The sequence below is a fragment of the Anolis sagrei genome, chromosome X (assembly GCF_037176765.1).
Source record: "Anolis sagrei isolate rAnoSag1 chromosome X, rAnoSag1.mat, whole genome shotgun sequence".
In the NCBI taxonomy this organism is placed as follows: Eukaryota; Metazoa; Chordata; class Lepidosauria; order Squamata; family Dactyloidae; genus Anolis; species Anolis sagrei.
This window is the reverse complement of record NC_090034.1, coordinates 104,597,666-104,616,379: the sequence shown is the minus strand read 5'-3', so window position 1 is coordinate 104,616,379 and position 18,714 is coordinate 104,597,666. Positions and strand designations below refer to the sequence as shown.

At 39.7% G+C, this 18,714-nt stretch overlaps 1 protein-coding gene across 1 annotated transcript; it reads left to right on the top strand.

Annotated features, from left to right (window-relative positions):
• The first annotated feature begins 392 nt into the window (after positions 1-392).
• Positions 393-16,617, top strand: LOC137094977 (mRNA decay activator protein ZFP36-like). The gene is made up of 2 exons (XM_067461072.1): positions 393-557; positions 14,514-16,617. The coding sequence occupies exons 1-2, from the start codon at positions 522-524 to the stop codon at positions 15,567-15,569; spliced, it is 1,092 nt and encodes a 363-aa protein (XP_067317173.1). The 5' UTR covers positions 393-521; the 3' UTR covers positions 15,570-16,617.
• Positions 16,618-18,714: the final 2,097 nt, after the last annotated feature.

The following is an 18,714-nucleotide window of genomic DNA, read 5'->3' as shown; positions in this document are numbered from 1 at the left end:
CCAAACGTCAAGGTCAATGCCTACCAAACCCTTCCAGTATTTTCTGTTGGTCATGGGAGAACTGTGTGCCAAGTTTGGTCCAATTCCATCATTGGTGGAGTTCAGATTGTTCTTTGATTGTAGGTGAACTATAAATCCCAAGAGAAAGGAATTCAATTGGAATCAAAGTGGACTGGGGTGAAACATAGCCTTGTTTCCCAAGCCACTGAAGCCCAGCCTCTCTCTCCCTCTCTCTCTGGGCCTCTTCCTTCCTTCCTTCCCTTTCCCTGCCGGCCCCTCCCATGACCAAACTGGCTTTAATCCGGATTGGGGGCGTGTCCACACGCGCAGGCTCCCCCATGAGCTCATTGTCCTCCCTCCCTCCCTTTCGGGGGAGGAGTCCATCCGGGTTTGATAAATAACCCGACTCCTGCTCGGTTGCCCCAATTGAAACCAGCCCAGGGAAAAAGCAAAGGGGGCTGCCTTGGAACCCACCACTCGCCCCCCCTTGCCCAGGACAGCTGTTGCGCGACGAAAGCGGGATGAGTTCCATTCTGGACGTCAATACCCTCTACGAGGTCAGTGCTTTCCCTTCTTGCACCCCAAGGCCCATCCTCCCCTTTATTCCTCCTTGGAGTCTTAAGGAAAGGTTTGTTTTCCTCCAAAAATAGCTTTCCATCCCCTTTTTTGGACTACAAATCCCATCATCTCCCATTCCTCCCGGATTCTGGGTCTTAAAGTCCGCCCAAGGCCCATCCTCCCCTTTATTCCTCCTTGGAGTCTCAAGGAAAGGTTTGTTTTCCTCCAAAAATAGCTTTCCATCCCCTTTTTTGGACTACAAATCCCATCATCTCCCATTCCTCCCGGATTCTGGGTCTTAAAGTCCGCCCAAGGCCCATCCTCCCCTTTATTCCTCCTTGGAGTCTCAAAGAAAGGTTTGTTTTCCTCCAAACAAACTACAAATCCCATCATCTCCCATTCTCCCCGGATTCTGGGTCTTAAAGTCCGCCCAAGGCCCATACTCCCCTTTATTCCTCCTTGGAGTCTGAAGGAAAGGTTTGTTTTCCTCCAAAAATAGCTTTCCATCCTCTTTTTTTTGGACTACAAATCCCATCATCCCCCCGGATTCATGGTCTTAAAGTCCGAATCATGTTTTTTTCCATATATTTTTCCCTTACCAAGTTTGCCATTCTCAGAATAACCTCTCTATTCGACTACACATCCCATCATTCCAGTTTCTTGCCATGGGTTATGGGACTTGGAGTCCAAGGAAGGGTTTCTGTACTCCAAGAAAGGGATTATTTCCTCCCCCCCCCCCAAATCTTTCCATCCACAGAATTTCATATATTTTCCCCTATCAAGTTTGCCATTCTCAGAATAATCTCCCCATTCGACTACAGATCCCATCATTCCAATTTCTTGCCATGGATTATGGGACTTGGAGTCCAAGAAAGGGTTTCTGTACTCCAAGAAAGGGATTATTTCCTCCCCCCTCCCAAAAAAGCTTTCCATCCTCAGAATACCAACTTTTTCTTGGACTACAAATCCCATCATACTCATTTCCTGCCATGTATTATGGGACTTTGAATCCAATGAAGGGTTTCCATAGTCCAAGGAAAGGATTATTTCACCCCAAAAAAGTCCAAGAAAGGGATTCCTACCCACCCCCCATCCACAGAATCCTAACTCTTTCTTGGACTACAAATCCCATAACAATTTCCTGCCATGTATTATGGGACTTGGAGTCCAATGAAGGGTTTCAAGGATTATCCCCCCCCCAAAAGGAGTCCAAGAAAGGGATTCCCACCCACCCCCCAAAATGCTTTCCAGCCTAAGAATCCCGTCTGTTTCTCAGACTACAAATCCCATCACTCTCATTTCCTGCCATGGCTTATGGGACTTGGGAGTCCAAGGAAGGGTTTCCGTAGTCCAAGGAATGGATTATTTCCCTCCCAAAAGCTTTCCATAATCAGAATCCCATCTCTTTCTTGGACTACAAATCCCAGCATCTCAATTTCATGCCATGGCTTATGGGACTTGGGAATCCAAGGAAGGGTTTCCGTAGTCCAAGGAAAGGATTATTTCCTTCCCAAAAGCTTTCCATTCTCAGAATCCTGGCTCTTTCTTGGACTACAAATCCCACCATCCCCATTTCCTGCCTGGATAATGGGTCTTGAAGTCCAAGACAGGGTTTCCTTTCCCCTCCTGAAAAAAATCATTTTTCTTGCTTCCAGATCTGAGCTTTTCCTTTTAATTATCATAGATTACTTCCCTTTTAATTACAGTTCCCAGAATCCTATGTAGCCCAGGATTCTGGGGTTTGTAGTCCAAGGAAAAGAGCCTCCAAAGTTTTTGATGGCGTGTATGTGTGAATCTTTGCTGTATTTCTAATTGTTTATGAAGATAGTTGAAACTACATCTCCCAGCAGAGTTTTTTAGACTGGGAGGGAGAGAAATACTCCTTTAGAAAACTACAGATCCCAGATTCCCAAGACAGAGGTGGATTCTGGGGTTTGTCATCCCAAGAAATGTTTGTTTTTTTCCTCCCAACTTTCTTTCACTTCCAGGCCCATCTTTCCATTTGTTTCTATTCAGTTGCAGTACTTTGAAAACTAGAACTCCCAGTTGCCAGTTGAGGTTGGGTTTCTTCAGTCTTGGTTGTTCAAGGAAGGAGCTTAGCTTTCTGTATATCAACACTGCCGGGGATTCTGGGAACTGCTGTCCAAGAAAGCAACTTTGGCTGTGATCTGTAAAGTCAAATACGATTCCTTTAGACTCGGCGATTATGGGAACTGTAGTTTTCCAAAGGAACCTGGTTGATTGCCCTGGTTCATTTTAGCAGCTTTTGGGGCCTGGGGTCCGTCTACATTTATGGAATGAATGCCGTTTGGCGCCACTTTAAACTGCCCTAGCTCAATGGATATGGAATCTTGGGAGTTGTAGTTTCACTAAGGGCTCACCTAAATAATACATCATAATGTATTATTATGCTATTTTGTAATATTTGTTATTATATTTATTATATTATGCTTATTTATTATATTTGTCATTATTTTATTATTTTATTATATTTTTATGCTTATTTATTATATTTGTCATTGTTCTATTTATTATTTACTATTTTTGTTATATTTAAGTTTATTATATTTTTTATAATTATTATTATGCTAATGTATTATATTAGTATTTATAATAATTATTATATTATGATTATTTATTATATTTGCCATTATTCTATTTATTATTATTTACTAAGTATTATTATATTTAAGTTTATTATATTTGTTTTCATAATTTATTATTATCCTAATATATTATATTATTATATTTATTATTATATTATGATTATTTTATTTGTCATTCTATTTATTATTATTTACTAATTATTATATTTAAGTTTATTATATTTGTTATATTCATAACTTATTATTTTGCTAATGTATTATATTTGTATTATATTTATTATTATATTATGATTATTTTATTTATCATTCTATTTATTATTTACTTATTTATTATTATTATATTTAAGTATATTATATTTGTTATATTCATAAAGTATTATGCTTATTTATTATATTTTTATTATATTATTATATTATGCTTATTTATTATATTTGTCATTATTCTATTATTATTTACTATTTATTATTTTTATATTTAATTTTATTATATTTGTTATATTCATAACTTATTATTTTGCTAATGTATTATATTTTTATTATATTATGATTATTTTATTTGTTATTATATTATTATTATATTTAAGTTTGCTATATTTGTTATATTCATAATTTATTATTATTATGCCAATTTATTATATTTATTATATTTAATGTATTATATTTGGTATTATATTTATTGTTATATTAAGATTATATGTTATATTTGTCATTATTCTATTTATTATTATTATTATTATTTAATATTATTATATTTAAGTTTATTATATTTGTTATATTCATAACTTATTATTATGCCAATTTATTATATTTATTATTATATTTAATGTATTGTATTTGGTATTATATTTATAATATTATCATTATTTGTTATATTTGTCATTATTCTATTATTATTTACTATTTATTATATTTAAGTTCACTATATTTATAATCTATTATTATTATGCTAATTTATTATATTATTTATTATATTTTTAGTATTATTTTGCTTATTTATTATACAGGGTTAGTCAAAATGAATAGGCCAATTCGGGTACAATTAATATTCTTATTGGCCTATTCATTTTGACTAACCCTGTATTACGTATTATATTCCCCACTTTTTTCCTCCATAAGGAGACTCAAAGCTGTAGGCAGGACAGTCAAACTACAACTCCCAGCATTCCATCCTATTGAGCCATTGCAATTCAAAGTGGTACAGAACTGAATTAATTCCGCAGTGTAGATGCCAATCTTTTGTGTGTGCAAAAAAACCCTGAATATATATATAGCTAAAACTACAACTCCCAGGATTTCGTCCTATAGAGACGCCACAATTCAGAGTGGTACAGAACCGCATTAATTCCGCAGTGTAGATGCCAATCTGTTGTGTGTACAATATATATATATATATATATATAGCAAGCCATTGGGAAGGCAATTTCCAGGAAAATGAAACCGGACCGGTTTCTGGAAATCCGGCGGTTGGTTCAGAAATGCAAATCTGCGTGTTCTTTGTACATACAGAGAAAGATAGAGCGATATAGAGGAACATATTTGCAAAGGCGGTGGTTTTCCGGGCTCGGTCCCCCCAAAAAGCCGGTCTCTTCCTGTTTACTCCAACCCGGGGCCTCGGCCGACTTCCTGGAGCAAACCGCATTTCGTATTTTTTCCTCCTCGAGAATGTTTTCTGCTCGAGAAACAAGCCGGCCCTTGTTCGTTCGTTCGTTCGTTGGCTCGCTCGCATTCAAGGCCGCCTTGCAAGGTTTCGCAATGGGTCTCTCTGGGGTCTTTTCCCCTCTTTCCTCCCTTGGTTGCATCATAAAAATAATTTCTCCATCCAAAAAACTTGCAAATCCTATTTAATCAAGAGCAAACACCTGAAAAGGCATCACATAACCCATTATCCACTGAAAACATGTTCAGCCTCATAATAATGGGCATGTTTTCCAGCAAAGCAACACTCCAAATCCCATCTTCCTTCTGAAAAATCCCCACATTTTCAGCAGGGAATGGGTTAGCACTCTAAATCCCATCATCCCCAATACCGTCTTTACAAAAAACCCTATATAAAGTGAAACATGTTTTCAATGGATAATGGGTAATGTGATCCCGTAACAAACAACACTCTAAATGCCAAATGTTTTGGGTAGAGAACAGGTAACACTCCAAATCCCATCATCCGTCTTAAAAATCCCCACATTTTCAACAGGTAATGGGTTAGCACTCTAAATCCCATCATCCCCAATACCGTCTGTACAAAAAATCCTATATAAGGTGGAACATGTTTTCAGTGGATAATGGGTAATGTGATCCCGTAACAAACAATGCTCTAAATGCCATCATCCCTTAAAAAGTTTCATATGTTTTGGGCAGAGAACAGGTAACACTCCAAATCCCATCATCCCCAATACCGTCTTTACAAAAAAAACCTATAAGTTTGAACATGTTTTGGGTGGATAATGGGTAATGTGATCCCGTAACAAACAACGCTCTAAATGCCATCATCCCTTTAAAAGTTTAATATGTTTTGGGCAGAGAACAGGTAACACTCCAAATCCCATCATCCTCAATACCGTCTTTACAAAAAGGTTGAACATGTTTTCAGTGGATAATGGGTAATGTGATCCCGTAACAAACAACACTAAATGCCATCGTCCCTTTTAGGCAGAGAACAGGTAACACTCCAAATCTCATCGTCTCTAAAGAAACCTTAAGAAGGTCATTGGAGAATGGTTAAGACTCCAAAACCCATCGTCCCTTCAAAGGGAACATTTTCCCTTTAAAAGTTTCATATGTTTTGGGCAGAGAATAGGAAACACTCCAAATCCCATCGTCTCTAAAGAAACCTTAGGAAGCTCATTGGAGAATGGTTAAGACTCCAAATCCCATCATCCCTTCAAAGGGAAATAGGTAACACTCCAAATCCCATCGTCTCTAAAGAAACCTTAGGAAGCTCATTGGAGAATGGTTAAGACTCCAAATCCCATCATCCCTTCAAAGGGAAATAGGTAACACTCCAAATCCCATGGTCTCTAAAGAAACCTTTAGGAAGGTCATTGGAGAATGGTTAAGACTCCAAATCCCATCGTCCCTTCAAAGGGAAGGTTTTTTCAGTGGAGACCGGACAAGACTGGTTAAGACTCTAAATCCCATCATCGCTTTAAAGGGAACGTGTTTTCAGTAGAGAACGGACAAGACTAAATCCTGTCATCCCCATTAAAATACTCCAAATCCCATCCACTATTTAAAGGGAGCGTGTTTTCAGTGGAGGACAAGACTAAATCCCATCATCCCCATTAAAACACTCCAAATCCCATCATCCATTTAAAGGGAGCGTGTTTTCAGTGGAGGACAGACAAGACTAAATTCCGTCGTGCCCATTAAAATATTCCAAATCCCATCATCCATTCAAAAGGAGCATGTTTTCAGTGGAGGACAGACAAGACTAAATCCCGTGATCCCCATTAAAATACTCCAAATCCCATCATCCGTTTAAAGGGAGCATGTTTTCAATGGAGAACAGACAAGACTAGATCCCATCATCCCCATTAAAATACTCCAAATCCCATCATCCATTTAAAAGGAGCATGCTTTCAGTGGAGGACAGACAAGACTAAATTCCGTCATTCCCATTAAAACACTCCAAATCCCATCATCCATTCAAAAGGAGCATGTTTTCAGTGGAGAACAGACAAGACTAAATCCTGTCATCCCCATTAAAACTCCAAATCCCATCATCCCCTTAAAAGAAAACCCTGTGAAGTTGATCTGTCGAGTGGAGGCCAGAAAGACTATAAATCCCATCATCCCAATTAAAAAGCCCTAGGAAGTTGGACATGTGTTCAGAGGAGGACTCTAAACCCCATCGTCCCCTTAAAACCCTATGAACTTGTTTTCAGTGGCGGGCAGGTAAGACTAAATCCCATCATCTCCTTTAAAACCCTAGAAAGTTGGTCTTGTTTTGAGTGGACAACAGAAAGACTCTAAATCCCATCATCCCCTTAAAAACCCTAGGAAGTTGATCTTAAACAAGATTATAAATCCCATCATCCCCATTAAAAAGCCCTAGGAAGTTGAACGTGTGTTCAGTGGAGGACAGATAAGACTCTAAATCCCATCATCCCCTTAAAAGAAAACCCTATGATGTTGATCTGTTGAGTGGAGAACAGAAAGACTCTAAATCCCATCATCCCCTTACAAATCCCAGGAAGTGGATCTTGTTTTGAGTGGAGAACAGATAAGACTCTAAATCCCATCATCCCCTTACAAACCCTAGGAAGTGGATCTTGTTTTGGGTGGTGAACAGATAAGACTCTAAATCCCATCATCTCTCTAAAACACATAGGAAGGTGAATTTATTTTCAGCAGACAACAGAAAGACTCTAAATCCCATTATTCCTTTTAAAACCCTAGGAAATTGAATTTGTTTTGAGTGGAGAATGGAGAAGACACTAAATCCCATCATCCTTGGGAACCCTAGGAAGTTGGACAAGCAGAACGCTGCCTGTCATCTCTTACGACAGCCTGGTTCATATGGAATATTGTGACAGACAGGTTTTTCCTGTCGCCGCGTCACAAACCGGTTGCTTCTCCCAACTCGCCCTCTTAAATGTCTATGGCATCCTTGGGCTGGACGTCCTTCGATTCGAAAGGGTTGTTGTAGGTTTTTTCGGGCTATATGGCCATGTTCTAGAAGCATTTTCTCCTGACGTTTCGCCTGCATCTATGGCAAGCATCCTCAGAGGTAGTGAGGTCTGTTGGAACTAGGAAAAAGGGTTTATATATCTGTGGAATGACCAGGGTGGGACAAAGGACTCTTGTCTGCTGGAGCTAGGTGTGAATGTTTCAGCTGACCACCTTGATTAGCATATAATGGCCTGGCAGTGCCTGGGGCAATCTTTTGTTGAGAGGTGATTAGATGACCATGAAAGGCACTGCAGACTACTTCAACCAGAGAAGTCAGCCACCTGATGAACTAACCTGGACACAGCGTATTATCTGAGAACACAGAAATGCTGGACCAATCTCAGACTACACAGCGAAACCATTGAAATCCACAAGAAGCATGTGGACAATTTCAACAGAAAGGAGGAAACCATGAAAATGAACAAAATCTGGCTACCAGTATTTAAAAAAACTCTAAAATTAGAACAGCACAACAACAGAGAGGAAACAAACAAGGACATCTAATCACCTCTCAACAAAAGATTGCTCCAGGCACTGCCAGGCCATCAAGATGGTCAGTTGAAACATTCACATCTAGTTCCAAGAGACAAGAGTCCTTTGTCCCACCCTGGTCATTCCACAGATATATAAACCCTTTTTTCCTACTTCCAACAGACCTCACTACCTCTGAGGTTGCTTGCCATAGATGCAGGCGAAACGTCAGGAGAGAATGCCTCTAGAACATGGCCATATAGCCCGAAAAAAGCTACAACAACCCAGTGATTCTGGCCATGAAAGCCTTCGACAATACACTAATCAAGGTGATCAGTTGAAACATTCACACTTAGCTCCAGCAGACAAGAGTCCTTTGTCCCACCCTGGTCATTCCACAGATATATAAACTCTTTTCCCTAGTTCCAACAGACCTCACTCCCTCTGAGGATGCTTGCCATAGATGCAGGCAAAACGTCAGGAGAGAATGCTTCTAGAGGACCTCACTACCTCTGAGGATGCTTGCCATAGATGCAGGCGAAACGTCAGGAGAGAATGCTTCTAGAGGACCTCACTACCTCTGAGGATGCTTGGCATAGATGCAGGTGAAACATCAGGAGATAATGCCTGTAGATGGAAAAAAACCAAAACTCTAAAATTGTAACAGCAAAACAACAGAGAGGAAACAAACAAGGACATCTAATCACCTCTCAACAAAAGATTGTCCCAGGCACTGCCAGGCCATTATATGCTAATCAAGGTGGTCAGTTGAAACATTCACACCTAGCTCCAACAGACAAGAGTCCTTTGTCTCACCCTGCTCATTCCACAGATATATAAACTCTTTTTTCTAGTTCCAACAGACCTCACTACCTCTGAGGATGCTTGCCATAGATGTAGGCGAAACGTCAGGAGAGAATGCTTCTAGAGGACCTCACTACCTCTGAGGATGCTTGCCATAGATGCAGGCGAAACGTGAGGAGAAAATGCCTCTAGACGGAAAAAAACCTACAACAACCCAATAATAATAATAATAATAATAATAATACTATTATTATATATTTATTCCCCACATTTTTCCCAGGACTGGGACCCAAAGTGTCTCCCATATATATGTACATCTGTGTGTGTATATATATATGTGCACACACACATGCACAACATACCCCAGTGATGCAATGGGGCGCCTGTATGCGCCACCTCCGCCCTGCCTTCCTGGCTCTGCGGTGTGGGTTTTGCAGCCCCACCAGGATGAACGCCTTCAAAAATAACACCGGCAAGGCGATGATATTAAAAGACCTGACCTCATCCCTTTTCTCTCCCTGCGGTTGTTTGGTTTAGAGAAGCCTGGCTTTTGGGTTTAACCCCTTTCGGCTGCGACATTTCGGAGACCAGAAGGACATCGAAGGGGGTGCAAATGGGGAGGGTACATAAGCCAGAATTAATAATAATAATAATTAATAATAATTAATAATAATAATGATAACTGGGAATTATTCGTATTGGAATAATAAGAGTAATTATTATTATTATTATTATTATTATTATTATTATTATATATTACAAATAACTCTCAATAATAATAATTATTATTATACCAAAACGAATAACTCTCAGTCATTATTATTATTATTATTATACCAATATGAATAACTGTTATTATTATTATTATTATTATTCCAATACAAATAACTCTGTTATTATTATTAGTAGTAGTATTATTATACCAATATGAATAACTCTCAGTCATTATTATTATTATTATTATTATTATACCAATACGAATAACTCTCAATAATAATAATTATTATTATACCAAAACAATAACTCTCAATTATTATTATTATTATTATTGAGAGTTATTCGTATTGGTATAATAATAATAATAATAATAATAATAATGACTGAGAGTTATTCATATTGGTATAATAATACTACTAATAATAATAATAACAGAGTTATTTGTATTGGTATAATAATAATAATAAAAATAATAACAACAGTTATTCATATTGGTATAATAATAATAATAATAATAATAATAATAATAATGACTGAGAGTTATTCGTTTTGGTATAATAATAATTATTATTATTGAGAGTTATTCGTATTGGTATAATAATAATAATAATAATAATAATAATAATAATGACTGAGAGTTATTCATATTGGTATAATAATACTACTAATAATAATAATAACAGAGTTATTTGTATTGGTATAATAATAATAATAATAATAACAACAGTTATTCATATTGGTATAATAATAATAATAATAATAATAATGACTGAGAGTTATTCGTTTTGGTATAATAATAATTATTATTATTGAGAGTTATTCGTATTGGTATAATAATAATAATAATAATAATAATAATAATGACTGAGAGTTATTCATATTGGTATAATAATACTACTACTAATAATAATAACAGAGTTATTTGTATTGGTATAATAATAATAATAATAATAATAATAATAATAACAGTTATTCATATTGGTATAATAATAATAATAATAATGACTGAGAGTTATTCGTTTTGGTATAATAATAATTATTATTATTGAGAGTTATTTGTATTGGTATAATAATAATAATGACTGAGAGTTATTTGTATTGGTATAATTATTATCATTATTACTGAGAGTTATTCGTATTGGTATAATAATAATAATAACAGAGTTATTCGTATTTGTATAATAATAATAATAATAATAACAGTTATTCATATTGGTATAATAATAATAATAATTACTGAGAGTTATTGGTATTATTATTATTATTACTGAGAGTTATTTGTATTGGTATTATTATTATTATTATTATTATTATTATTATTATTATTATTATTTGAAACACAACAAGATGGATCCACAGTAAACAAGGTCACTGCTGGCTGTTGTATTGGATCACATGTCGGACCCTTCCCAAGTGTCTAGGATTGTGTGATGTATCAGTGATCCCAGTAAGGTGGCTTTTTGCAGCTGGCAGGTAATTTTGTCAGTGCTCATTGTTTTTAAGTGCAGGCCAAGGTCTTGAGGCACTGCACCCAATGTGCTAATCACCACTGGGACCCCCTTGACTGGCTTGTGCAGTTCAATCTTGTATCGTTTCAGTTGTTTCTCTTCTATCCTGCTGTAGCCTGGGATTGCAACATCAACAACCCATATTTTATTTTTTATTTTGTAATATTTTGTAATATTTTGTATTATTTATTATTATTATTTTTATTATTTTGTATTATTATTATTATTATTATTATTATTATTATTATTATTATAGACTCTATTAGAGCTCCTATTAGAAATAGGCCTAACTCATATTATACTCCATACTATAAAAAGATAAAGATTTCCCCTTGACATTATTATTATTATTATTATTATTAATATTAATATTATTATTATAGACTCTCAGTTGACCCACGGTTGCTTGAGATCTCCTATTAGAAATAGGCCTAACTCATATTCTACTCCATACTATAAAAAGGTAAAGGTTTCCTCTTGACATTAAGTCCAGTCGCAGTACCTATTGATCTACTCACATTTGCATGCTTTTGAACTGCTAGGTTGGCAGAAGCTGGGGCTAACAGCAGGAGCTCACCCCGCTACCTGGATTAGAACCACCAACCTTTCAGTCAGTAAGCTCAGCAGCTCAGTGGTTTAGCCGACTGCCCCACCATACTATACTGTTTGTTGTTTTTGTTTTTCTTGTTGTTGTTATTGACTCTCAATTTAACTAACATCCATGGAGGAATTGCTAGATTCTGGATAAAATTAGTTTCTGCTTATTCGAGAGTTGCTATGACAAATCGGCCGGTGAACTGAGAGTCTGCATTATTATTATTATTATTATTATTATTATTCAACTTTAATGTCTTGGTTGGGTTGTTGTAGGTTTTTTCGGGCTATATGGCCATGTTGTCAAAGCATTCTCTCCTGACGTTTCGCCTGCATCTATGGCAAGCATCCTCAGAGGTTGTGAGGTCTTGGTTGAGACCCAAGGTTTCCTGCGGCAGCTTGCTTTTGCCGAAACCAACCGGGAATTTCGTCAATTTCTCTCTATTCCCTTCCTATTTTATTAATGGAGTGCTGTAGTCCAAGGAAAAGAGTTCTGTACACACTGCATAGGGGATGCTGGGAATTGTAGGTCAGAAATAAGACCTTTCCTGAGCTTTCTGGTTGGACAATGCTGGAGAAAGGCTAGGAGATGCTGGGAGTTGTAGTCCAGACAAAAGGCCTGGTTGCGACGATGCAAAAGTGCTTTGTATGCTGAAACGGACTCATATTGTAGGACCTATGTGTGTTCTTCTCTAGGTCTTCTCGGGTTGGGTTGAAGGACCTATAGATCAGGTTGTTGTAGGTTTTTCAAGCTGGAGGACCCATGTGTGTTCTTCTCTAGGTCTTCTCGGCTTGGGCTGAAGGACCTATAGATTGGGTTGTTGTAGGTTTTTCAAGCTGGAGGACCCATGTGTGTTCTTCTCTAGGTCTTCTCGGCTTGGGCTGAAGGACCTATAGATTGGGTTGTTGTAGGTTTTTCAAGCTGGAGGACCCATGTGTGTTCTTCTCTAGGTCTTCTCGGGTTGGGTTGAAGGACCTATAGATCAGGTTGTTGTAGGTTTTTCAAGCTGGAGGACCCATGTGTGTTCTTCTCTAGGTCTTCTCGGCTTGGGCTGAAGGACCTATAGATTGGGTTGTTGTAGGTTTTTCAAGCTGGAGGACCCATGTGTGTTCTTCTCTAGGTCTTCTCGGCTTGGGCTGAAGGACCTATAGATCGGGTTGTTGTAGGTTTTTCAAGCTGGAGGACCCATGTGTGTTCTTCTCTAAGTCTTCTCGAGTTGTGATGAAGGACCTATAGATTGGGTTGTTGTAGGTTTTTCAGGCTACATGGCCATGTTCTAGAAGCATTCTCTCCTGACGTTTCGCCTGCATCTATGGGAGGACCTCACAACCTCTGAGGATGCCTGCCACAGATGCAGGTGAAACGCCAGGAGAGAATGCTTCGAGAACATGGCCATATAACCTGAGAAACATACAACAACCCAGTGATTCTGGCCATGAAAGACTTCGATGACCGATAGATTTCCAAAGAACAGATATAGAATCATAGAATCAAAGAGTTGGAAGAGACCTCCTGGGCCATCCAGTCCAACCCCATTCTGCCAAGAAGCAGGAAGATTGGATTCAAATCACCCCTGACAGATGGCCATCCAGCCTCTGTTTAAAAGCTTCCAAAGAAGGAGCCTCCACCACACTCCAGGGCAGAGAGTTCCACTGCTGAACGGCTCTCACAGTCAGGAAGTTCTTCCTCATGTTCAGATGGAATCTCCTCTCTTGTAGTTTGAAGCCATTGTTCCACGTCCTAGTCTCCAAGGAAGCAGAAATATTATTATATTCTATTATTATTGTATATTATATTATATTATTATATTACTATATTATTATTATATTATATTATTATTGTATATTATAATATGTATATTGTATTATATTATATTATATTATATGTATATATTATAATATATTATATATATTATAATATACAATAATAATAGAATATAATAATATATATAATATATTATATTATATATTGTATTATATTATTATAATATTATTATATTATATTATTGTATATTATATTATTATATTACTATATTATTATATTATATTATTATTGTATATTATAATATAATATAATATATATAATATAATATAATGTAATATATTATAGATATTATATGTATTATATTATTATAACAACAAAAATAGCTAGAAGCACTTAATTCAGTGTATCAAGAACTCAGTGTAGAATTCAGTGTATCTATCAAGTGTATCTATCAAGAATTCAGTGTATCTATCAAGAAGTCTGTAGCAAACTGCTGTACAAGAAACATATTACTATTGTTATTAACTCAAGTGGAATATAGAATGCCGGAGAGTTGGGTGGAATCTCCTTCTCTTGAGGTGTTTCAGCAGAAGCTGGATGGCCATCTGTCAGGAAGGATTGGATGGTGCATTTCTGCATCTCAAAAGGGGGTTGGCTTGGATGAGCTCTGGGGTTCCCTTCCAACTCAAGTGGAATACAGAATGCCTGAGAGTTGGGCGGAATGTCCTTCTCTTGATATGTGGAAGGTTGGCTGTCCTCTGTTTTGGAAACCTAGGGACTTTGTCTTTCGTGGCTAATATCTCTCCGTTTCCTCCTCTGCAGAACCTGCTCAACCTGTCGCTGAGGGAAGAGCTGGACTTCTCGGGTCCCCAACTCTCCCGGCGCCACTCTGCGTGCTCCTCGGACGTGGCCACCTCTTATGACAGCAGCAGCAGCAGTGGGGACCCTTCTCTGGTTTGGCCCTTGCGCAGCCACTGGACCCCTAGCGTGGAGCAGCTCCGCCCTCTGGGAGACCCCCTCCGGCGCCCACCACTGCGCCCCGACCGCTCGGTCAGCCTCATTGAGGGCAAGGCCATCGCCCCTCCGCCTCCGCCGGGCTTCCCTCCCCTCCGCCTGCCCTCCTTGACCTTCCCGACGCCGCTCTCCTCCTCGTCCCGCTACAAGACGGAGCTGTGCCGCACCTTCAGCGAGACGGGCAAGTGCAAGTACGGTGCCAAGTGCCAGTTCGCCCACGGGTCCGCCGAGCTGCGCTCCGTCAGCCGCCACCCCAAGTACAAGACGGAGCTGTGCCACAAGTTCTACCTCCACGGCGCGTGCCCTTACGGTGCCCGCTGCCACTTCATCCACTCTCCGGAGGAAGCCCAGATCCATTCTGCATCCTCCTCGCCGCAGCTCCTGCGCCAAAGCGTCAGCTACTCCGGAGTGCCGGCCGCCCGCCGGTCACCCCCGTTGCCCGGCATTCCCGATCCGTCCAACTTCACCAGAGCGCCTTCAGTTTCGCCTCCGCCGGCCTCCTCCGGCGACCTCCTCTCCCCGACCTTCGGCCACCTGAACTCTGACCCTCTGTCCTTACTTTCCGGGACGACATCCGGAGGGTGCTGCTCCTGCCGCTGCGGGAAGACCAACCCGAACACCGCCTCGTTCGCGAACCATCGAGACTACTTCTCCGCCGCTCCCGGGACCCTGACCACTGCGCCGTCCTCCCTCTTGCCAAGGACCCCGTCCTCCAACTCCCTCTCCGACCCCGAGTCCTACAGCAGCTCCAGCAGCCTCAGCGGCTCTGACTCGCCCGTGTTCGATATACAAGCCCCCGGCGGGCCCACGGCAAGCGGCGCCAACCGCTTGCCCATCTTCAACCGGATCTCCGTCTCCGAGTGAGCCGTCTCCGAGTGGGGTTCTGTCCCCATTGAGTTTTAGCTGTCCTGTTTGTCTATAGCGGGCGATCCTATAATAAACCATCCTTCCCGGTTGAGGCCCAGGCGGCCTCTTCCGGTTAGCTTGGTATTTAATGTCTCTATAGGATGAACCATCCTTCCCGGTCGATGCCCAGGCGGCATCTTCGGAGCAGGTCTTTTTCACACTGATTCCCAGCAATGCACTTTGTGGCAGACCCGAAATCGCACGTTCCTGCCTTACGAGTCTCTCGAGTGCCTTTCAGAAAAACCCAATTGGTTGTGTTTCTCCGAGATTCAGTGCCTTAAGCAGGACCTTGTTTCCCAAGAGAGGAAAAATGTTTTATAGCTCTGGTTTGCAACGTAGTTGGCTTTAGAAGAACGATCCATATCTTGCTTTTCCTCCAACGTGTTGGCCAAACTTTTCTTCCCAGCGCAGTGGTGCAATGGTTAGGTCCCCAAAATGTATGACTTTATTTTTATCCTTCGGCACCAGCAAACTGAGATTGCTAATTTGCAATTTCCTATCTCCTTATACACAGAAAAACTTGGAAAAGTTCAGACAGAGGAGCAGAAATTGGAGATAACGCGGAGACGGGATGGCTGAGCATTTTGGCTGTTTGTTGCCAATCAGCCATAAGAGTCCCATCTTCTCATTTGAAAACCAGATAATTTTACTACTGCACCTCTTATGCCAACCTAATCTAGGAAATTTGAGATCTCCATGAGCCTAACCTAGCATCCCTTGCCCTTGGATGATGGGAGATATAGTTTGGCAACTTTTGGAGACTTTTGGAGACAGTGGTGCAATGGTTAGGTTCCCAAAACATACGACTTTCCTTTATCCTTTGGCACCAGCAAACTGAGATTGCTAATTTGCAATTTCCTATCTCCTTATACACAGAAAAACTTGGAAAAGTTCAGACAGAGGAGCAGAAATTGGAGATAACGCGGAGACGGGATGGTTGAGCATTTTGGCTGTCTGTTGCCAATCAGCCATAAAAGTCCCATCTTCTCATTTGAAAACCAAAGAATTTTACTTCTGCGCCTCTTGTGCCAACCTTATCTAGGAAATTTGACACCTCCATGAGCCTAACCTAGCATCCCTTGCCCTCGGTTGATGGGAGACGTAGTTTGGCAACTTTTGGAGACTTCCATCATTCCAGCCCTGGCCTAAGCCAGCGATTGATCTGCCATGGGTTGATGCAGGTTTTTTCGGGTGATATGGCCATGTTCTAGAGGCATTCTCTCCTGACGTTTCGCCTGCATCTATGGCAAGCATCCTCAGAGGTCTTGAAGGCGAAACGTCAGGAGAGAATGCCTCTAGAACATGGCCATATCGCCCGAAAAAGCCTACAACAACCCAGTGATTCCGGCCATGAAAGCCTTCGACAATACATTGATCCACCCTGTTTTCCTAACTATAAATGCCTATAAAATGAATTAACCTGGATATGGAAAATGGTGAGAGAGTAGAGCTGGTCTCCTTCCTCCAAATGCCATATTCGTGGTGAAAACACACACAAATTGGACTCTTTGGGTGCATTGAATGCAGTTTGGCACCACATAAAGTGCCAGGGCTCAATATTTTGGAATCCAAAGAGTTGGAGTTTGCAAAGAAGATGCAAGGCCTTGCAAAACTACAACCCCTAACATTGAGCCATAGCAGTTTAAAATGGAACGCCCTACTTGCTGTGCTGAAAGAGGCCGGGAATGAAAACCATCGCCTCTCCGTTTGAATCCTTTTTTTGTGCCTAAGCGTTGCAAAATTGAACCCACGCCTCTTTGGGAAAACTAGGCAGCCTTATTTATTGGGTTGTTGTAGGTTTTTTCGGGCGATATGGCCATGGTCTAGAGGCATTCTCTCCTGACGTTTCGCCTGCATCTATGGCAAGCATCCTCACTAGGATGCAGGCGAAACGTCAGGAGAGAATGCCTCTAGACCATGGCCATACAGCCCGAAAAAACCTACAACAACCCAGTGATTCCGGCCAGGAAAGCCTTCGACATGACAGCCTTATTTATTTTTTTTACAGTGTATGTAGCATAATCTTTGTTTTTGTTTTTTTCCCTTTCCACGGAGGCAGAAAAACTTATGCAAAGTTTGGGAGGGAGGGAGGAATTGGCGACCAATTACCATTAAATGGCTGGTTTTTAAAAATCGTACTGTGAATAAATACCCTCCTCTTCCTTTCTCTTTTATCGAAAGGATTTGAGAATGTTGTGGTTGCCTTGACTTTTGTTTTAATTCAGTGCAAACTTCCATAAAGGGGGGAAAATAAAGATTTGGGAAGAGTTTGCAATATGTAAACAAAGCAAAATTTGGGCGTCAGTGAATAGTTTTGCACTGGTGAACGTCACCGATCGATGCGGCCATAAGTCGCACGAAAAAGGGGAGAAAAGGAGGGTAAAGTCCATCTTTTATTTCCTTTCATAAATGTCAGTCAAAGTAATTTGCAGGATTCCTATGTGTATGTATTGTTTTTTCTGAAGGAAACAAACAAAAAGAGATAAACCCTCCATGTTTACTTTGTCGCCAGGCAAAGCGCGAAACCAAAACCTGAACTATTTATAGATCCTTATTTATTCAGATTTTATATGTATTTATCTTTTTCTAATATTCCAAGATAATATATAATATAATATAATATATATATATAAATGAAGACATTGAGGTCTCTCTCTATATATTGTGTGCGTGAAGTATGGAAAACGACGACAACAGTGTTTATTAAAGAAATGATTGATTGTGTCGAGAAAACGTTTTGCTTTCTCTTTTTATCCTCTGTTCGGAAAATAAAAAAAGGACAAGTGCTTCTTGGTATTCCTTTCCTGATCGAGAATTGCGGATGAATAATGGCGCAGCTGATGATTATTATTGGAAATCAATAAATATGAAGCTTCGGAAACATATGACATGTTTGTGATCTTTTTGGGTTAACTACAAGGTGTGAACTCTGGGCTGCAAGAGTCCTAACCCTGTGCTAACCATCTAAGGCTGAGAGGGTGTGACCTGCCCAAAGCCAATGCTCAGGCTGCCTCTGAGGCTGAGAGAGTGTGACTTGCCTAAAGCCAATGCTCTTGACCACCTCTGAGGCTGAGAGAGAGTGACCTGCCCAAAGCCAACGCTC

Coding starts and splice junctions, on each gene's coding strand:
- LOC137094977 (XM_067461072.1), top strand. CDS start 522: ATGAGTTCCATTCTGGACGTCAATACCCTCTACGAG. Junction 558..14,513: donor ACGTCAATACCCTCTACGAG/GTCAGTGCTTTC, acceptor CCTCCTCTGCAG/AACCTGCTCAACCTGTCGCT.